The following is a 20,191-nucleotide window of genomic DNA, read 5'->3' as shown; positions in this document are numbered from 1 at the left end:
GTATGTGTCTGTGGAGTTTTTTCCTGGTTTTGTCTGCAGGTGGCGCAGTAGACATTCTACTGAATCAACCGTAGAACGAAATTATGACTAGCTGGAATAATTTTATTAGGTCGGGGTAGTCCGACGGTTCACTCCGTCTGAAGTGACCTGCCCGGTATTGATGATGGGGCAATATCTCAAAATCGGTTTATCGATTGGTCGTACCGACCAAGTTAAAATAATTTCCGCTTTTCGTATACAGGAAGAAATTCTGACGAATCTTCCAAATGGAAGACGATGCACACGTTGATGGTTTTACTTCAGCTTTCTGCGCTGCATCAGCTGCGTTAGTTGTTGTCTTTTCGTCGTGTATCTGCACACTTATCTAGAAAATCGTAGTTATAAATAATAGGCAAGGTGTAAGGTATTTTTCACTTGAATTTTGGGCATGTAATGCACCTCTCCGAAATGTCATCATTATTCTGACTCCAACGCCAGAGTATGTGTTTGTTGAGTTGTTTCCTGACTTTGTCTGGAGGTGGCGCACTAGACATCCGACTGAATCAACTGCAGGAAGGGTTTATGACTAGCTGGAATTGATTTTTTTGGTCGGGTTACTCAGATGGTTCACTCCGTCTGAAGTGATCTGATGGGAAAAATTAGTAACGGGCAGGCGGTCCGCGATTGAAGACAAAATGTGTATAATCAAGGAAAGTACTCAATTTGAATAACTGCGTAAATGCAAGCGGGACATAAGTGGAACCACCTATTGGTGGTACCGTCTGCCCGGTACTGACGATGCCCAATAGGCCGAAATAGCTGTCTACCGGTGGCTCCTGCTTCCATTGACCTTTCTTGATTTTATATCATATCATAATATAAGTAATACATGTCAGTGAAGATGAAGATGCGTCCTCAAGATGAACTGTTAACTTGAGACATAATGCAGCATACCTACATGAAATAATAGTGAAAGTTTTGAAAACATTATAAAAAATTCAACAGGGAAAAAAGCACATGTGCTCAGTAACCTTGAAACACTGAAACTCGATTACGACATATGAAGTTTGATAAGAATCTGAATTGAAATTTTTAACAAATATTGAACCCATGTTACAAGTGTCATCAAAGAAATGCGCTATGGGAGCATTACTTCGGATGAGAAAACACTTCTGTCAACTATTATTGAGACAAATTAATGAAATTTCAATGAAGTTTGAAGAAAATATCATTTGGGTATTTTGTAATTTGGCATATTCATTTATTTTTTTGCAAACATTTGTGTTGAATTTTAGTTCATCTTTAACGAAACAGTTGCTGAGATCATATCTCTAGCTGATGCAAAGGCATTAATTTTTTGGATATCTGATGATTTTATCAGTTTTGAACTATTATGAAGAGCTGCTGCGGAAAAATCACCTGAATTCTGACTCAAATAACTGGGAGCCTTTTCGAAAGGTTCACCATAGCTCGTTTCACAAAGTCTTCCAGAAGGTGTCTCACATCTTCCCAAATTCATGAAATGTACTCTTTCTTAGAGCGACAAGAAAAACATTATTTATGTAATATCAGAAAATCACTATCTGAAAATATTCGCTTCAGTTTATAAAATTGGCATTCCATTTCTTTCGTGAACGAGTACATTAGTGTTTATATCACATTTATGTTAGTATCGTGCGTCTTAGCTTCATTAGTTTAGTTAGTATCAGTCCACCTTTTAATCATTGAGTAGTTTTAGTCGATATTAGTAGACGTTTTTCATAAGAACAAATACGTACAGAAATCATGTCAGTCTTTTTGGTCCGTGTGGTCCTAATTCATAAGAAACTGATTTGACAAGTTTCACACCAGGATTTGATTTACTGGACTTCATGTAGTGAGAAAGTCCATGAGTACTTCTGATTGAAGGTCTCTTTGACATCCTATATATGTATTCAGGATTCTCGAAATAACTCAATTTGGTTGGTGCTGGCAAGTCGTGTGAAATATAAGGAGTTGGCAAAAACAACTGTTCTGTTTTAGGACTCTGTAGATAGGGCGAAGGGCTGGAAAATGGCATCTCAAAGTGAGTTGGCAAGGAAACCTGTTTCATTTCAGGACTCTGTAAGTAGGGAGAAAGGCTGGATGAAGGGATTTTCAGTCCGGATGAACTCTGAATTAGTTGCTGTGAAGACTGTTCGTTATATTCTTGTCTGGGTAGTCTAAAATATTCACCTTCCACTTTGATGCCTACATGTCCAGGAAATCCATCAGGGTAATCAGCTATATTAGGTAATTGGCTACCTTTCGAAAGGGACAGATAGCTAGAACTTGCAGGGTAAGAATTGTCAGTTGGACTTTGTATATCATTTTGGAAAGAAACCTGATCAGATGTCGGTTGTAATTGTTCAACTCTGAGTCCACTATTCAATGAATATTGATCGTCAGAGGAATTGTCCAAGAAGCTGAAGCCAAAACCTTGGCTTGATGAAAGAGATTCATCAAATGGAGGGGTATTGTTGGAAGTTATGAAGTTTGAGTCTTGAGGGCTCCCAAAACCATTTTGAGAAATTGTTTTACCGCTACCAACTGAAGTAGATGATGCAAAGGCATTATTTTTTTGAATATTTGATTGTATGAGTTTTGGACTATTATGAGAAGCTGCTGTGGAAAAATCATCTAAATTCTGACTCAAATAACTAGGGGCCTTTTCGAAAGGTTCACCGTAGCTTGTTGTTGGATGGACAGGTTTTTGTTGACTAATCGCATGCTTTTCCCCAAGAGTAACTAATCCAGAAGCTGCGGATGGAGCCACTTTATTGTCCCATGGATCATCATAATGATAGTTCGACTCAGGCTCGTATGAATTGTAATATGTACCTGCGCTTGCTGTATTACCAAACGGTTCTGGCTGATGTGGATTAGAAGAAGAGGAAGCCGCGAAAAATTTACTGACAATGGTGCCTAAGCCAGGACCAGAAGGCTTGAGTGGTTTGAAAGCAGGTACATTTTCTACGTGTTGATGGTGGTGTCCACTTGGAATTTTCTTGACAATTAGTAAGCCGTCTGCTCCTGTTGGAAAAAATATCTGTTAGATTCGTTTTTGTCACTTTCGTTCAGTGATTTATTTGAGTAAGTTTTTTATTTCCAAAGAGCTGAAAGACATGCAATATTTCTAGATGATAGTGTAAACTATAATATGTTCTGTTTGGCGTTCTATGCCATTAGAATATGTCATCCACAGATTCGTAAGCATTTTCAATTATTAGAATATTCATATTGAAACAACACTCCTGATTAATATTTCTCAATATTACATGAGAAATAATTGCGTTGCTGTATGAAGTATGGTCAAAAATTGTTCCGTTATGAAAATACGGATGTTACAGTTTTAGAGAGTTATTTTTGAAACCATTGTGGAAATTTAAGCGATATTTGTAGAGCAGTAATACACTAAAAGTCCATGATTTGGAGTATTAACTCCAACAGTGACGTGAGTACGGAAATTAACTTCGATATTTATGATAAACAAATGATACGCCTATGGATTATTCTCAAATGAAATTTTCAATGATCTATTCGTTCAATTTTAAATGGAAAACTTCTCGAAAGTTTCGTTCTTACGATACGAAAAATTGTTGAAACATTGTATTCAATTCGATCTTACCCAACTAACTTCGTCAGCCGGTACGTTGAATTTTCACAAATGAAAGTTATTTTGGAATTCCCCGTTCAATTTCGAATAAGAGAGCTCTTTCGAGTTTTTTCTGTGACATGTCGTTTGTGATTCGAAATATTAAAACCTCTATATTGATGAAAAAATATTAAAGAATTACATTAATCTCGATCTTACTTCAGCTTTTGATTCACCTCATATTCACACTTTAGTTCATCAATACACAAAAAATGAAGTCATGAAACCTAGTATCATCCAAAAGAAACATCTGAAGGAAGGCGTCAAAGTGTGAGAACAGCTGAAATGGAGTTGTGCTACAGAAAATCAAAGAACACCCTGAAACAAGTACGAGAAAGTTCGCTAAAAAGTTCAATATTTGCCTCCAAATTGAATGGATAATTTTAGTAGATCTATCGTATCTCATCATATTTTTATAGTTCTGGCGTTACTGCCCAGAGATTTTCGAAGATGTTTAACCTTCTGTCAGTAGAATTTTCAAAATATTATGCAAAATCGCATATTCTGTTCACAGATAATTCCACAACAGAAACATTTCTATTTCAGAAGAGAAAACCATTTACAACACCAATTCTTGGTTAACGTATGATCAGGCATTTACAGGGTGTAACTAAATAAGTGCAAAACATTTAAGGAGGTAATTCCTCATCGAAAAAAAGATAGGATCTTTCATATAAAGAAATTTCATTGGAGCATCCCTTGTTAAGATACAGCACCTTAAAGGGAGTACATAAAATTTCTATAACAAGCACATAAGCACTAAAAAAGTTACAATATTGAAATTGACCTGACGTTTTGTACTATCAAAAAGACACTTAGCCAGAAATTTATTTGGTTTACCCCATGGTTGTAAGGGGTGGGAAACGCAACCCCTAAAATTTATTTCCAGTGTAACTTTTCGTCTTATTATTTGTTTACCATTTAATAATTTATTTCCGATAGCCTGTTTCAATCTTAACAAAAAATGTCTCTTGGGTTTTTTGCCCAAAATAAACCAGTTCGCAGCAAAAAAATATTTTACGAACAACTACAGAGATACATCGTCATAAATGCGAAAAAACGAAACTAATCTATTAAGTAGGTCGCTATTAGCGATAGTGACAATTGAATTGGTATGACGCTGTCAGTTTGTGAATTTTCGAAATTGAATTAATATCAATTGTGTGTTGTTGTTCTGTTCTTAATTTGTTATTTTAATAATTCACTTCTTATTAAAATAGTATACACAAATGAGGAAATGGCTGATATGCATTACGTTTACGGTCTGTCGCAGGAGAATGGGTTAGAAGCTGATATGCTGAAATGTATTCTCAACGGCAGCATCCTTCACATAGAATATTTGCTCGACTTCATCAACGATTACGAGAATATGGTTCATTCGACAAAAGAACGCAGGATTGTGGTCGCCATCGAGAAGTACTTGAGGAAGCAGTACTTAATTTGATTGAAGAACAACCTACTACCAGTACTAGAAAGATTGCTTTCAAGCTAAATGTTGATCACATGACGGTATTTCGAATTTTAAAGGAACAACCCTTACCATCTGCAACGAGTACAGGCACTGTTACCGCGAGAATTTCCGAACCGTCTTGAATTTGCAATTGGATGCTGGAAATGATTAGAAGAAATTGTGACTTTCTGAAGACGATAGAATTCATGGACGAATGTAGTTTTTCTCGGGGCAAGATTATTAATTTTCATAATTACCATATATGGGCTGATGAAAACCCTCACGCTATTGTCGAAACTAACCATCAAGAACAGTTTTCTCTTAACGTGTGGCTCGGAGTTATTGGGGATGATTTAATTCGGCCTCATTTTTTACCTCCTCGATTGAATGGTGAGGCATACGTTCAATTTTTAAGGGAAGTGCATCCAGTACTGCTGAAGGAAGTTCCTTTGGGCGTCAGAAGGGATATGTTTTTTATGCATGATGGGCCTCCCGCCCATTTTAGTCAAGTAGCACGCTAGCATTTAACTGAAACATATGCAAATCAGTGTATAGGTCGAGGAGGACCACAGAACTGGCCCGCTCGATCCCCGAATCTCAATCCTCTCGATTTCTCTATTTGGGGCAATTTACAGCATTTGGTTCATCGTACTCCTGTTCGCGATGTAGAGGACTTAAGAAACCGCATCGTCGATAGACTGCAGGAATATTTGAACGAATACCTGGCTCAATGCGCCGACGTCTAGACGCATGCGTAATGTCTGAAAGTAGACATATTGAACATTCACTATGATTTCTACATGTTGTGTGTTTTGTTATTGAAAAATTAGTTTTGTTTATTACCCTTTAATCGTTTAATGCAGGTACTAACAATAAATAACAGTTCAACAATAAATCCAGTTCGCATTTATGACGATGTATCTCTGTAGTTGTTCGTAAAATAATTTTTTGCTCCAAACCCCATTTATTTTGGGCAAAAAACCGAAGAGATATTTTTTGTTTAGAATGAAATAGGCTATCTTAAATACATTTTTAAATGGTAAACAAATAATAAGACAAAAAGTTACATTGGAAATAAATATTAGGGGTTGCGTTTTCCACCCCTTACAACCATGGGGTGAACCAAATAAATTACTGGTTAGTATCTTTTTGTTAGTAAAAAACGTCAGGTTAATTTCAATATTGTAACTTTTTCAGTGCTTGTGAAAAAAATTGTAGGGGCTGTATCTTAACAAGGGATGCTCAAATGAAGTTTCTTTATATGAAAGATCCTATCTTTTTTCCGATGAGGAATCACCTCCTCAAATGTTTTACACTTATTCAGAGACACCTTGTATGCATGGTGGTGCACCAGCACATTCCAGTCCAGTGATTCGGAATCATTTGCAAAATTTTCATCCAAATCGTTGAATTAACCACGGTGGGCGACAAGAATGGCCACCAATGTTTTTTATTTCATTTCATCAAACTGAAATAACCCCAATGGTGTTGTAAATATTAAACGATTACCATTTCTTGATGAAACTTTTAACATCTCTTATTTTCGAAACGAAACATTTTTGGACAACAGTTCATATAGCGCTCTATAATTATTTTTCTATGTAAATTTACACCCCTAGATATTCGCATATCATCAAGAAATAACCTGTTAAATGAGATTTTGGAACACTTATCAGTTATAATTTCCATCAAATTATTATCTTTGACGTATCGAAATAGTTCGAGCAAAGATTTATACCTACTTAGGTGAAAGTCATAAAGAACAAACATGCGTACAATGTTCTCCACACAAGTTACAATAGTTCTGATAAAACATAACGAAGTCTTTGCTATTTTATTTAGTTGATGACATCCAGGAAAGGTATCATAATATTGTGGGAAAAATATTGAAATTTGCAGAAACTATTTTCTTGTCAAATCCTTCCATACACCACATCATTTACAGAAGTACAATGAATAGAAACAACTTCATTTTCTTTTTCGCGTTCTTAAAAAATTAATAAGATCATTGAAAACGCAAGGGTTGACGGGGTAATTGCAAAAAAATTAAACAATAACGTTCGTTTGTAATCCACTGTTTGGAACCTTTGATGTAGTAATGAAAATTACTGGAGTTAACACCTCGACATGTGTTTCGATCGATCATCAGGTCTTCAAGAGGAATATTATACTCCTCTTGAAGATGTCCAATTTTTACATGATTTTATCAAGAGAAGGAAACCTTTACCGAACGAATGAATTTGTTATGGATATTTCTAGAAAGATCAAAATTCTGTAATTGAATGTCATGATGTAAATTTGTCAATTATCTAACTGAGCCCATTTCATTCATATTGAACAAATCTTCGCAGTCAAGTATATTCCCGGATATTTTTAAGCACTCCATCATAAAACCCATATATAAAACGGGAAATAAATTATAGACCGATATCACTCATCAGTAATATGGTAAAAATATTTGAAAAGCTGTTGAAAATCAGAATGGACAAATGCTTGACGAAATATCAAATACTCTCGGACAACCACTTTTGGTTTCCGAGAATCCAAGTCGACCCAAGATGCAATGATCAAGCTCACGAAAGAAATGTATGAGGCAATGGACAAAGGTGAAGCAACTTTATGCATTTTTGTAGATTTGGCTAAAGCCTTTGACAACCGTGACCCATGAAAAATTATTGAAAATTCTTGAAAATATCGGATTCAGAGGTATCTCTTCGAAACTCCTCGGAAGCTACTTCTCATACAGCTCTAATAGATGTATAGAATATGGAGTGCCGCAGGGTACAGTTTTTGGGCCCCTATATATTGACGGAACTATAGTCAATTTTGCTGATGATACCGCTGTGTTATATCGCGGTAAAAATTGGACAGACCTCAAGAACAAAGTTGAAAAAGACTTCTATACTATAATCCAGTGGTTTGAGGGCAGACTACTAACAATTAATTTCATCAAAACATTGTTTTACTCGCAAAATAAAACAATAATATACCCAAATATGATACACACACCTTCAATGACGGTGGGACCATTATTGGAATAATTATCAAACCATATATCAAATACCTGGGATTAATCATGAACATGTGAATGATATCTGATTTTATTTCATAACGAATGTTTGAAATACAAACTGAGTATAGATAGTGTCTTCTGTATAATTCAGTGTTCATATAAAAGTATTTGTTTCGAAAGAAGTTTCCTTTCGTGTAATTCAATGTTAATATGAAAGTAGCTGTTTCAGGAGGGCTTTTCTTTCCAGTTTGTGTCTGAAAGTAACTTCTTTGCATGATCTACACATCCATGTATAGAGTAACTTATTATAAAATTGATTACTTCCTTCGCTATTGTATAGCGAAACACGTGTCGCGGTTTTTGTAAAACCCTTTATAGTGAAAATTATACAGTAAACTCTATTGATTAGTTTTTCAACATGAATTTGCATCAAGTATCAGCCAGTTCTATTCAATTCTGAAACAGCTCATTATCAACAAGGCGTCTGGTCCTGATGAAATGCCGATGAAGTACGCAAATGAACTCGTACCAGTATTTTGCAGACTTTTCAACCTGTCATACAAGAAGGGGGTTTTTCATTCTTGATGAAAGATTGCTCGCGTTCAGCCTGTTCCCAAAAAGGGCAAGAAAAATCTTTCAAATGACTCTAGACTAGTCGCTTTGCTATCAGTGATATAGAAATTCATGGGAAAAGCTGTAAAACACCATATCCTCAAATATTTGGAAGGCTTCAACATCTTGAGGGATCATCTATATGGTTTTCGGAAACAAACATCAACAGGCGACCTTCTATATATCTTATGCCGCCTATATTTGGAATAACGCAATCAAGTAACATGGAGAGTCGAGAGCTGTAGCGCTTGATACTTCTAAGGCCATTGACTGTGTGTCGCATGATGGTTTGCCGGCCAAACTTCGAAACTATGGCCTGTCGGATCATTTTTGTGTATGGCTCTTTAGCTTTCTGAAAAAACGTTCCCTGCAAGTGGCCGTCGACAGATATATCTCGAATACTTTCACAATCAACGTGGTGTTTCTCAGGGATCTATATTGTATATCAACGACTTATTGGAAAAAATCAAGAATCCAATATATTGCTTTGCTGACGACAGCACACATGTTCCGTCATTCCATTTGGTTTCAAGGATATCAGCGGTGGATGCAAATCTTCACCGGCATCGGGAGGTTGCATATCTTAATGAAGATCTAGAATCGAGTTCGAATTGGGGTAAAACTAACCAGGTTCAATGCAATACCACAAACACCCAGGTATCTGTTTTCTCCAAAAAGATGATAGTCTTCGAACCAAATGTAAAAATGTCAGGTCAGACAATTCCAATTTCTGCTTCGATGAGTTTGTTGTGGGTTAAAATGGACACCAATATGTCTTGGCACAATCATGTCGCTGGAATTGCAAAAGCCGCTCTTCAAAAGCTTGTGGTACTGTTCCGAAACAGCAACTCAGCAATTTTCGGTGCTTCATAAAGCTCAAATCAGACCTTCTTTGGAGTATTGTTCTCATGTACGAAGCTCCGTCCCTGAGCATACCCTGAAGCTGCTGGATTCCATCCAGAAAAGAGTCATCTTGACTGAAAACGCAAACATCACTTGCAACTTTGATAGTTTGGAACATAGAAGAAAGGTTGGATATTTGTATTTCTTCTATAGATACTTTCACGGGAAGTGTTTAAGTGACTTGGCTCACTTGATTCCACCAAGAGCGTTACATATCGGAAATACGCGATAAACTGTGGCTACTCATCGTTTTGAGGTTCAACTTAGTATAGGATATTCCTGTAGTGGTCGTGTTTTGTCCTTAAAAAAAAATTACTGCGTAAACGCAAGCCAGACGTAAATGGAACCACTCAAAGGTGTGACACCTAAGTAAACTTGACACGTTTTTATGTCACTGTTGGTGGTTTGATGAATCAACCGACAACTGCGGTAACAGAAATGAAATTTGGTTAGCTATCCTGGAATACGAATCCACATGTTTCTAGAAATGATATGAAACCAAGAAAGGGTAATGCTGTCAAACTGCTGCAAAATACTTCCATGAAAATCAAAAAATAAATGATAAGTACTATTCTGATCATTCACATATTGATTTCAATATAAGAGCTACCGGTAGACAGCTGTTTCAGCCTATTGAGCATCGTCAGTACCAGGCACTTGGTCCTCGATTGAAGACAAAATGTGAATAAACAAAAAAAAATACTTGGTAAAAATAACTGCGAAAACGCAAGCGAGACATAAGTGGAAACAACTATGGGTGTCACATCAATAGGAAAAATATCATTCATGATTTTTCAATGAAAAAATTCAACTGTGTTAGAATTACGACAAATAAGAATATCTACATTCAATTTGTCCATTTGTTGAAATTTCAATATCCTAATTCTGACCGATTGAATTGATCATTTCATACCGTATGACTGATTCTAATAAATATTATCTCAGGAAGCATTCGTGAATAACAATGTGATTGAATTTGTCTGTTAGGGCTCTTTCACACAGTTTATAGAGAATATATGCAAAACGGTTATTGATACTTGTGACCATAAAAAATTATCAACCTTTCAAGTGGGCAACTACCTAATTTAATCAACCTAAGGGTTGTCGTTCATAGCGGTGCGAAAGATGGTTAACGGAAAAACAGATTTACACAGATTTTTTATATCTTTCCATTTTTGGAATAACTTTAGTGTTTCCTGTCAAAATTTCAAAAAAAACCCGCCACACTAAATGTGTTTCTTTTTCCAAAACTTTCCTGAGGTTCGTTAATAAAAATATTTGTTTTCTTGTGGCGTACACATCTTTGTACCGAAAATAATGGAAGAGTAATACATAACTCATCATATTCGAAAAATGTCTATTTCTTTCACCTGCCTCTTTTTGAATAATAAGTAATATGTAATCTGTAATAATGCGAATTAGAAATTTATGTAATTGTTTTATGATGCTCCAGAAGTGTCTTCACAAAATAAATGAGATTATCGTATGGATTCTACTTCCTATCAAATTTTGAATAACGTTGAAAGAATTTATGATGATGATGAGACGGAAGGTATCTGAAAGGCTGCTCAAAAAATCGTTCAAGCATGCCACAGAGATAATAATTGTAACAATGAAAGTTAGTGAACCCTCACCAAACAGGAGCAGCTTGACTGCGTTAACCTTTGTTTCATACCATTTCTAGAAACACATGTGGATTCGGCTTCCGATTGTATTCCTGAAGGGTTTTTATACAGTGCTAGTCAAAAGTCCCCTCCCCCCCTAGTATCTTTGGAACGGGTATACTTATAATAATGAAATTTGGAGGGTGGAAATAAACGGATGTAGGCTTCTTAACTGGTCATAACAGGTGACGCAATAGTCATAAATGACGTCACAAGGCCACTGTGACCAAAAATTTTAAATGAAACCCTATGGCAAGTGACAGCTCGTTTGAAAGGTATTGAAAATACCTATTCAGTCATACCAATTTTGTTTGGGTTTCGGCTGATTTTGATTGATAAATTGAAGAAATACGAAAATTATTGTTTCGCATTTAATTAATAAAGATTTTAAAGTACGCCTCTGGTTCATTGTCAAAAAGGTTGACGTGTTTGAATTATCTACTTGTTAAAAGTGTTTATACCTTGAAAATTTACCTAAGCTATTGTTTAACGAGACGTTTAAGTGTTTACATAGGCAAAATGGTACGTACTGTAGCCGACAAAGTAGCAGCTATCTTAATAATTGGTGAATGTAGAAACAATTTCCATGCAGCGGAACGACTGTTTAATGAGAGGTACCCCGATCGCCCTATATCGAGAATTTATTTGAGGGAGCTTCTTCGGAAGTTTGAAGCATCAGGTAGTGTTCAAGATGCCAAACGATCTGGTCGACCAACAATTAGTGATGACAAAAAAATTGACATACTTGGAGAAATGGTAGTGAACCCTACTTCTTCCACAGCCCAAGTTGCGTCTATCTGTGAAGTCAGTCAAAGGACAGTACATAGGGTGTTGGCTAAAAACAAATTTCATCCATACAAATCAAAAATGGTGCACCAACTTTCAGATGATGACCCCGACCGAAGACTAGAATTCTGTGAAACTATGTCCGATAAAATGAACCGACAACCAGGCTACATACAGACAATTTGTTTTAGTGACGAAAGTACTTTCTTTCTCAATGGAAATGTTAACACTCAAAATGTGAGGTATTGGAGTGACACAAATCCTCACATCTTTCGTGAAAAACATACTCAATTTCCAGAAAAAGTAAATGTTTGGGCAGGTATTTTGGGAAACCACATAGTTGGGCCTCTTTTTCTCAATGCTAACTTAACCGGTGAATTGTATCTGGAGATGTTACAAACTGATATTGAGGCGTTAATTCTTGAAATTCTAGAAGATAATCCAGATGAATTCGACAACTTGGAAATAACGTTTCAACAAGATGGTGCTCCTGCACACTATTACGGTGCAGTAAGACGTTACCTAGATGAAGAATATCGTGGTAGATGGATTGGACGACGAGGTTCGATCGAATGGCCAGCTCGGTCACCGGACCTTACACCATTAGATTTTTTCTATGGGGGTACTTGAAATCTAAGGTTTACGCTACAGCACCTGACAGTATTGCCATTCTGAAACAACGAATTGTTGAAGAATGTAGGGCAATTTCCGCTGACACACTGGGACGAGTACGACAAGAGTTTAGCAATAGGATGCATTACTGCCAGGAAGTAGATGGAGCACATTTTGAACACTTATTATAAGAACTGGTTCTTAAATCTTTATTAATTAAATGCGAAACTATAATTTTCGTATTTCTTCAATTTATCAATCAAAATCATCCGAAACCCAAACAAAATTGGTATGACTGAATAGGTATTTTCAATACCTTTCAAACGAGCTGTCACTTGCCATAGGGTCCCATTTAAAATTTTTGGTCACAGTGGCCTTGTGACGTCATTTATGACTATTGCGTCACCTGTTATGACCAGTTAAGAAGCCTACATCCGTTTATTTCCACCCTCCAAATTTCATTATTAGAAGTATACCCGTTCAAAAGATACGAGGGGGGAGGGGACTTTTGACTAGCACTGTATTTCTGTTAACAATGTTGTAGGTTCAAAGATTGGAAATATCACCAAAGCCGTCGTGAAAATTTGGTAAATAAAGTGGGTGTTACACCATTAACGGGTTTCTTCGTTCATGCCTGCTGCCTTGGGCTTGGTAGCTGATTTTCAGGCTCCCTCTCCGGAATCGGAAAATATCAATGGTCATTTTTCTAAACAATATAGGGGAGACGGGGGCTGGTTCTAACAAATTTTGAATTAAGCGTAATATTTTCTAAACTACTTTAGCAAGAAACATGGTTTTTTGGTAAATGATGCAAAATTTAATGAGCTTTACGTAAAGTACAAAAAAATGTATATAATAATTACCATATCTGAGAAAAAACGAGTTTTGGCAAACAAGTCACTTGTTAGATCTTACCCCCGGTTTGGGGTTGGTTTTAACACCGCTGGGGAAAGTTTTAACAGCGGAGGTAAGAAATAACATGTAGTTGGGAATGGGATTTTGGTTAAGATAAACAACAAAATAATATTCAATGTTTATTAGAAATACTAATAAAATTGAATGCGGTTCCTTACCGTTCATAAAATCAACAGAAAACTTAAATTATATAGTTAAACTGACTCACTTAATCAGCATTACTCAAATCAGAGAACAAAAAATAATGTTTGATCATGAAATGATCATTAAAAATCCAAATAAAATGAAATTCGGCTCCTTGCCGTTTAAACATGTGTAATAAACTTAAAACTTACTAAATCTATCTTTATCAAATAAAATAACAAAACATTACTCCTCTAATAAATCAACATAGGTACAACTTTGGTTATAACAGTGAAACTTTCTAATCAGTCTTACTCAACCTACTCATTAGTCAGTCTTCAAACCAGTGATAAAAATTAGTCATCGTAATCGGAATCTGAGTTGCAGTTTGTGCAAACATAAGCAACTGCATCGCCTTTTATGCAAGTTATATGCGACCATTGTTTACAGGATATACATTCAACCCAGTCCACACCAGATATATCTTCAGAATATGATGAGCCACAGCCTAAGCAAATGGTTTCATCCTCATCATCGTCGTCTTCTGAACTCTCTTGTAATACTTTCTTTTTCACTCTATCCCTAGGCTGTTTACTGGACTTCTTTTTTTTCCACTTTACGTTTCTTAACTCTTTGCTTTTCCTTATTGACTTTTACTTTCGCAGTAGATTTCTTTTTGTTATTCATTAGCTTAGCTTCTTCTTCTAAAGCACTCTTTTCCGGAGTGTCGGTTAAGATTGCACATTTTCGCTTGCGACCTCGATTAGACTTAGAGCGGGGGGCCGCTTTTGGCAATGGCCGTACAGCTTGGGGACTAAAGAATGTTGGTGAATCTCTTGGAGGAGACGTCACTGCTGGTTCATTTTCTGCAGTTGATGTACCAGGAACTGGACTCCTTGACATTTCCTCAATTACTGCACCTACGCTGATATCAAGATTAGGCATGCTTCTTTCGATTTCTGGTATCAAGGACGGTTCCAGGCCTAATGTTAGGCTGAGACTCTTTGGTGTTAATTCGTCTTGTTCCTCAGTTTGCAGCAATGAAGGCGATGGATTACTTAAAATGTCTTCCTCGTTTTGTTGATTCGGGGGAATCGTGATATTAGACTCAACAGGCGCTGCATTAGTATTGTCATTCGGCTGGGATACAGGCATTGGCCGGTCTGTTACGAAAGACGGAGCAAAGTCGTCATCGCCAAAAACAAACTCATTGCATGGCCAGATACCAGCTTTTCTAAACGAGTGAGCAATATTGTTCGGGGTGAAAGCCAACGGAAATGCTTCTCTTACAATACCAGGCAGGTCATAAATAGTCATCGTCTTTCCAGGATTGTTAATCATCCAATTAGTTTGTAGTCTGGCAACGTAATTCTTCAGGGGCCCATAAATTCCCACATCTAATGGCTGCAGCTTGTGCGAACAGTGTGGAGGAAATGAAAGTAGTAGCGCTTTGAAAGCCGGCACGCTAACCACTCAACCACAGAGGTCGTCAAACATTGTCGCCATAACCTTAACATTTTTTAAATGGGATCACATTTGGTATCAAAATTGCACCCTCGTCGTATAGAAACAGTAAGAACAATATTACCTACGTTTAAATTTTTTCAACTGTTAAAACCTGCCCCGTGTGCGGGGCAAATATTAACGCGTTAGAACCTACCCCCTGCATTTTGTTAAAACCAACCCCACGACCCCATTTTGCACAAAGTTATGGTTTTTCTTTTACCGGTTATATTCTCGATTAAAACTTTAACATTAATGAAAAATACAATAAATACAGATTTATGCAATACCAAAGCCAATTTTTTACGATACATATTTAAAAAGTAATGCAAAAAATTAAACACGTTAAAAAGTTCATTTACCTGTGAAATTGGAGGCGTTTGACACGTTCGCGCGTATTCGTAAGCACAAAGTGCGTTGGAACTAACATGGTAAGTCGAATAGGTTCCATGTAATTACGCTGTTAGTATTTACCCCTGTTAAAACCAGCCCCAGGGTCCCCTACGGCTGATTGATCTTAAAGTTTAGATAAAATAAATATATTTTAAAAAGACTTAAAAACACGCTTTTATAACAAACTAAACTGAAAATGAAAAATAAATATAGTTTGAAAAACTGAAAAACACGCTTTCAAAGAACATTGAACTGAAAAGTTGAAAATATTTTTTTAAATAAGCTCAAGACAATAACGAACTGAAAATACTAGTATTATTGTGAAAAAAGCGTGCGCGCTTTGTGCCATATTTTTTGTATATCAAGCGCCCGTCGCTTTTTTCACAATAATACTAGTGTTTTTCGTTCTTTATTGTTTTGAGCTTATTTGAAAAATAATATTTTCAATTTTTTATTTCGATTTTTTTAAAAGCGGGTTTTTTTAAACTACATTTATTTGTATTGCCCACACTTGAAGTCTCCGTTGTACAGCGTTATTATTTTGTTTAGGGATCTTCTCAATGAACAGTATCCAGCTCTCTAAATATTCTTAGTTGATCCCTGCTTTGTTGAAGCGGTCCTTCGGTTCTTTTTCTTGAACGGTCCCTCCATAAAGGTTCTTTCGTGTCTGTGTGTTCCTTACTGTGTTTTTCCAGTATTATTTATGTTTTAATATACCCATTTTATAGACCGCTGCTCGTATGACGGTTACAGCATTCTACAACGTAAAAATTGAGCGGTAGATGTTAATTGTGATGAAATAATATTTTATTATAAATATTATAAAATATAACCCCTTCAATTCAAATATTTTATGTTAGAATGCATTTGGGTATTCATAAATTGGACAACTGCGCTTTTTTCTGTTTTGCTTTCCAGGATTTGAATATAATAATCCCAATGGAATTATTGAATGACAAAAATAAAAGTAATAATGAGGTAAATACCTAATACCGTTGGATAATAAAACTTTACTGACATTTCAGTTGTCTGTCTCAGTAAAGTTAGGGTATAAGGTTTTGTATTAAGCATAATATCATATTGAAACTGTAGATTTCTGAAGGAGCATCTATGCAGAGTTTTAATATTGAGTCACAATTATATTTGAGTACCTGATTCAATTGATCCATTTTGATTGGATCAGTGACTGTGATTGAAATTGTGAGAATGCTGCATAATTAGACTCCGAGATACACATATGATTCAAGAATAATTAGATACATCTAACTGTTGATTTCATATTTCTCAGTTTTATAGCTGTGCAATTTTTTCATCATTTTAGCGGTTTGCTTTTCCTCAAATGAGAATGAAACGCGTTTGATATTTTTCTGGAAATAGACCAATAAGATTATTTTCAGTATCAAATGTTCCATGAGAAAATGTCAAGTGAGTCTTTTCCAATTTTGTGCTCGTAATTTCCATTGATTATTGGCACATATATTATTTTCTGCCCACTGAAACATCAGTTTTGAAAGGGAGGTGGAACTTATAAAAATTAACTTCACGGATCCGGAAATTGGATGGAATGGAAATTTTGTGTCAAAGTAATCCTCGTCTTGCGAAATCTTTGATGTTGGATGCTGTATCGGTGGATGTAGGTAATGAAACCACAAATCATTAACATTCCTGGAGTAATGAATTCACAAGTAACAAATATGGAAAAGTTCGTAAGACGCAGAAAGTGAAGATAGATCTATATGAACTGCAACCTTTATTACACGTAATGTGTTCTGTGATACTTCTATACCTACTTCTAAAACCATGTGTGATAAATTGCATAGTATTTATGAGCGGAAGTCAGAAGGCCGTTAGTATATAATTACTACATTTACATTACTTCATGAACAGTTATTGGTTCTTATGATAATCTATTATAAATGAATACACAAAAAAATCTAAATTAATGGAATAGTTATACGTAATAATAATGATTTTATTGAATCATCATCGCCTCCGTGGCGCAATCGGCTAGCGCGTTCGGCTGTTAACCGAAAGGTTGGTGGTTCGAGCCCACCCGGGGGCGCTTTCTTTTTTTTTTTTAACAAATTCAAGATTGTTAATAAAGAGATATAATTTCATCAACTAAAATATCAGTTATTTGAAGTATTCATCGAAAGTATTTTTCTGCGGATCCACTCCCATTCGCAGCAATTACCTGAATCATGTGGTATGACACGACTTTCATTTAATTGTTTACAGTTCGTTGAATACACAAGTGAGCTCTTTTTCTGGTATGGAATGAATGAGTGGAATTACTGTTATTACTCACACTTGAACCTGTAATACTTTCCGTTTCGTTTTCAAGGTAGGTAGGTATGGACCGATGTTTCCACCATTACATGGTACACGGAGTACCTATTCTGAATATTGGTAAATATCCAAATTTTTGAGGTCGAAACATAATTTTATGGCGCCTCTCAGATGAGGGTTCAACAACCTAATTAGAGTCAGTCAACTGATCATAAATTTAAGCAGTCCCTAATTATCTGGTGGATTATAAGTGTAATTTTTCGATGTGATGAGTATTACAGTATGAACAGAATTGTTTGTGCTTTCTGTTTTTGCATAAGAAGATAAAAATTTCAAAGAAACATAGAACCGTTAATGTTAGTTTTCTTAAATTTCGTGAACATTTTGGTCAGGTTTGTTCACCTCGATGATATGTTAGATGTTCTTTTGAAGTACACAAACTGTCCAAGCAAATACCTACCGACTCTCTCCACAGACATATTACTCAACTAGTCTTTGTTTTCCCTAGGCGCAGTAAATGTTTGATAATTCTCTCTATGTGAATACTGCTGACAATACTTCTGAGATTTCAAATCAGGTAGAACAAAGTTACCAGCTGAGAAATGAAATGACTACAGTACTATTTCTTGTTTTTTCACTTTTTTTCAAGGACATATCACAAGCACTACAGGAAAATCCTTAAGGTGCTCTCAGAGCGGAGCCTGTGCGGAAGTAGCGATTCACATTGGATTTAAAACGCTGGAAATTAAATCCATTTGGAAAAACGTTATCAGTAAGTTTATCTCACATGGACGCAGTTCTCCAAATGAAAAAGTTCTTGGACAGTGAAGTTCGAAATGTACTGAGTTGAACCTCAAAACGATGAGCAGCCAGTCCAACGTGTATATATATGCACCGCTCTTGGTGGAACCAAATGCGCCAAGTCACTTGAACACTTCCCGTGAAAGTATCTATAAAAGAGAGACAACTCTCCAACTTTTCTTCGATGTTCCAGGCTATCAAGGTTGTACCTGATGGCTCTTTTCTTGATGGAATCCAGCAACTTCAGGGTATGTTTGGGGGCAGAGCTCCAAACATGAGAACAATACTCCAAAGAAGGTCTGATCTGAGCTCTATGAAGCATCACAAGTTGCTGAGGTGTGTACAGTTTTCTGGTTCGGAACAGTGTTCCAAGCTTTTGAGAAGCAGCCTTTGCAATTCCATCGATGTGATTGTGCCAAGACATATTAATGTCCATTTTAACCCTCAACAAACTTATCGAAGCAGAAAGCGGAATTGTTCCACCTGACATTATTATATTCGATTCGGAGACATTCATCTTCCCGAAGAAAACCGATGCCTGACTTTTTATGGTATTGAATTGAACCTGGTTACTTTCATCTCAATTCGAAATCACTCCTTGATCCTCATTAATATATACAACCTCCTGCTGCCGGTGAGGATGTGCCTCCGTAGCCAATGTCCTGGAATCCAAATGGAATGAAGAAACAAATGTGCTGTCGTCAACAAAGCAATATAGTGGATTGAATTGATGGATATGGCCGTTACTACGTGACAGGAGATCATAATGAAGAAAAGAGAATTGAAACTTTCTATGTTTTTACCACTGCTATTTTTACTACGTTACTGCAGTTTCGTCCTATAAGGACAATTTCAAATGTATACATTAAACTGTATAAGTTTGTAAAAGTTAAACTGTATAGCTTTGTATGAGTTAAGTTTGAAAATGTCCTTTAAGGACGAAACTCCAGTAACGTTAGTTACAAATAAAAGTGGTAAAAAACATAGGTGTATTATTTATCGCCGTCATCAAATTCCCTTCATACACATACATACTAGTATTCTTCTCACTCCTAAACACAGCACTCCTACCTCGAATTCAGTGTTCTATGAGATTCCAAACAGAGTTTGAACCTCTCTCTAAAAGAAAAAGCGTGGGATTTTGACACAGAAGCATGACAGCCTATTTACTCCCAGATTCATTCGGGGTATTGACTATTCAAAATAAATTGGGAATAGAAGAAGAGCGAGCCACAAACATCATGCGAGACGAGGTGTCAATTTGTCTTTTGGTATTTGCCACCATCAATCCTGATGAACCAGGTTGAATAAGATTGGTTTCTGATGAAGGTGCTAAGTCACATAGAAGATATAAAATAGCCAGACATCTTTGAAATGCAAGTAATGGTTTTTGAATCTACCTGATCATCTTGCTATTTACAATTAATCAAGAATATCTAAGAAAGAAAAACGACTACTCAATAGGAGATTATTTC

At 36.2% G+C, this 20,191-nt stretch overlaps 1 protein-coding gene and 1 non-coding gene across 3 annotated transcripts in view; one reads left to right on the top strand and one right to left on the bottom strand.

Annotated features, from left to right (window-relative positions):
• LOC111504859 (uncharacterized) overlaps nt 1-20,191 on the bottom strand; it is a 100,166-nt gene that overhangs the window by 4,745 nt on the left and 75,230 nt on the right. Inside the window, exon 6 of one of the 2 annotated variants that reach the window (XM_074172941.1) lies at nt 1,758-3,030. In XM_074172941.1, the coding sequence (XP_074029042.1) occupies nt 1,763-3,030 (1,268 nt within the window). In that variant the 3' untranslated portion in view covers nt 1,758-1,762. The remainder of the gene's footprint in view (nt 1-1,757; nt 3,031-20,191) is intronic. The other variant, XM_074172942.1, reaches the window with a different exon arrangement.
• On the top strand, nt 17,615-17,688 carry TRNAN-GUU (transfer RNA asparagine (anticodon GUU)). Its single transcript has one exon. It is a non-coding gene; the product is annotated as a tRNA-Asn (tRNA).

This window comes from Leptinotarsa decemlineata, unplaced genomic scaffold, assembly GCF_025532065.1.
Source record: "Leptinotarsa decemlineata unplaced genomic scaffold, Ldec_3_MD MMD2_tig00000199_RagTag_RagTag, whole genome shotgun sequence".
Lineage (NCBI taxonomy): Eukaryota > Metazoa > Arthropoda > Insecta > Coleoptera > Chrysomelidae > Leptinotarsa > Leptinotarsa decemlineata.
Note: the sequence above shows the minus strand (reverse complement) of the source record. Positions and strands in the feature narration are given on the sequence as shown.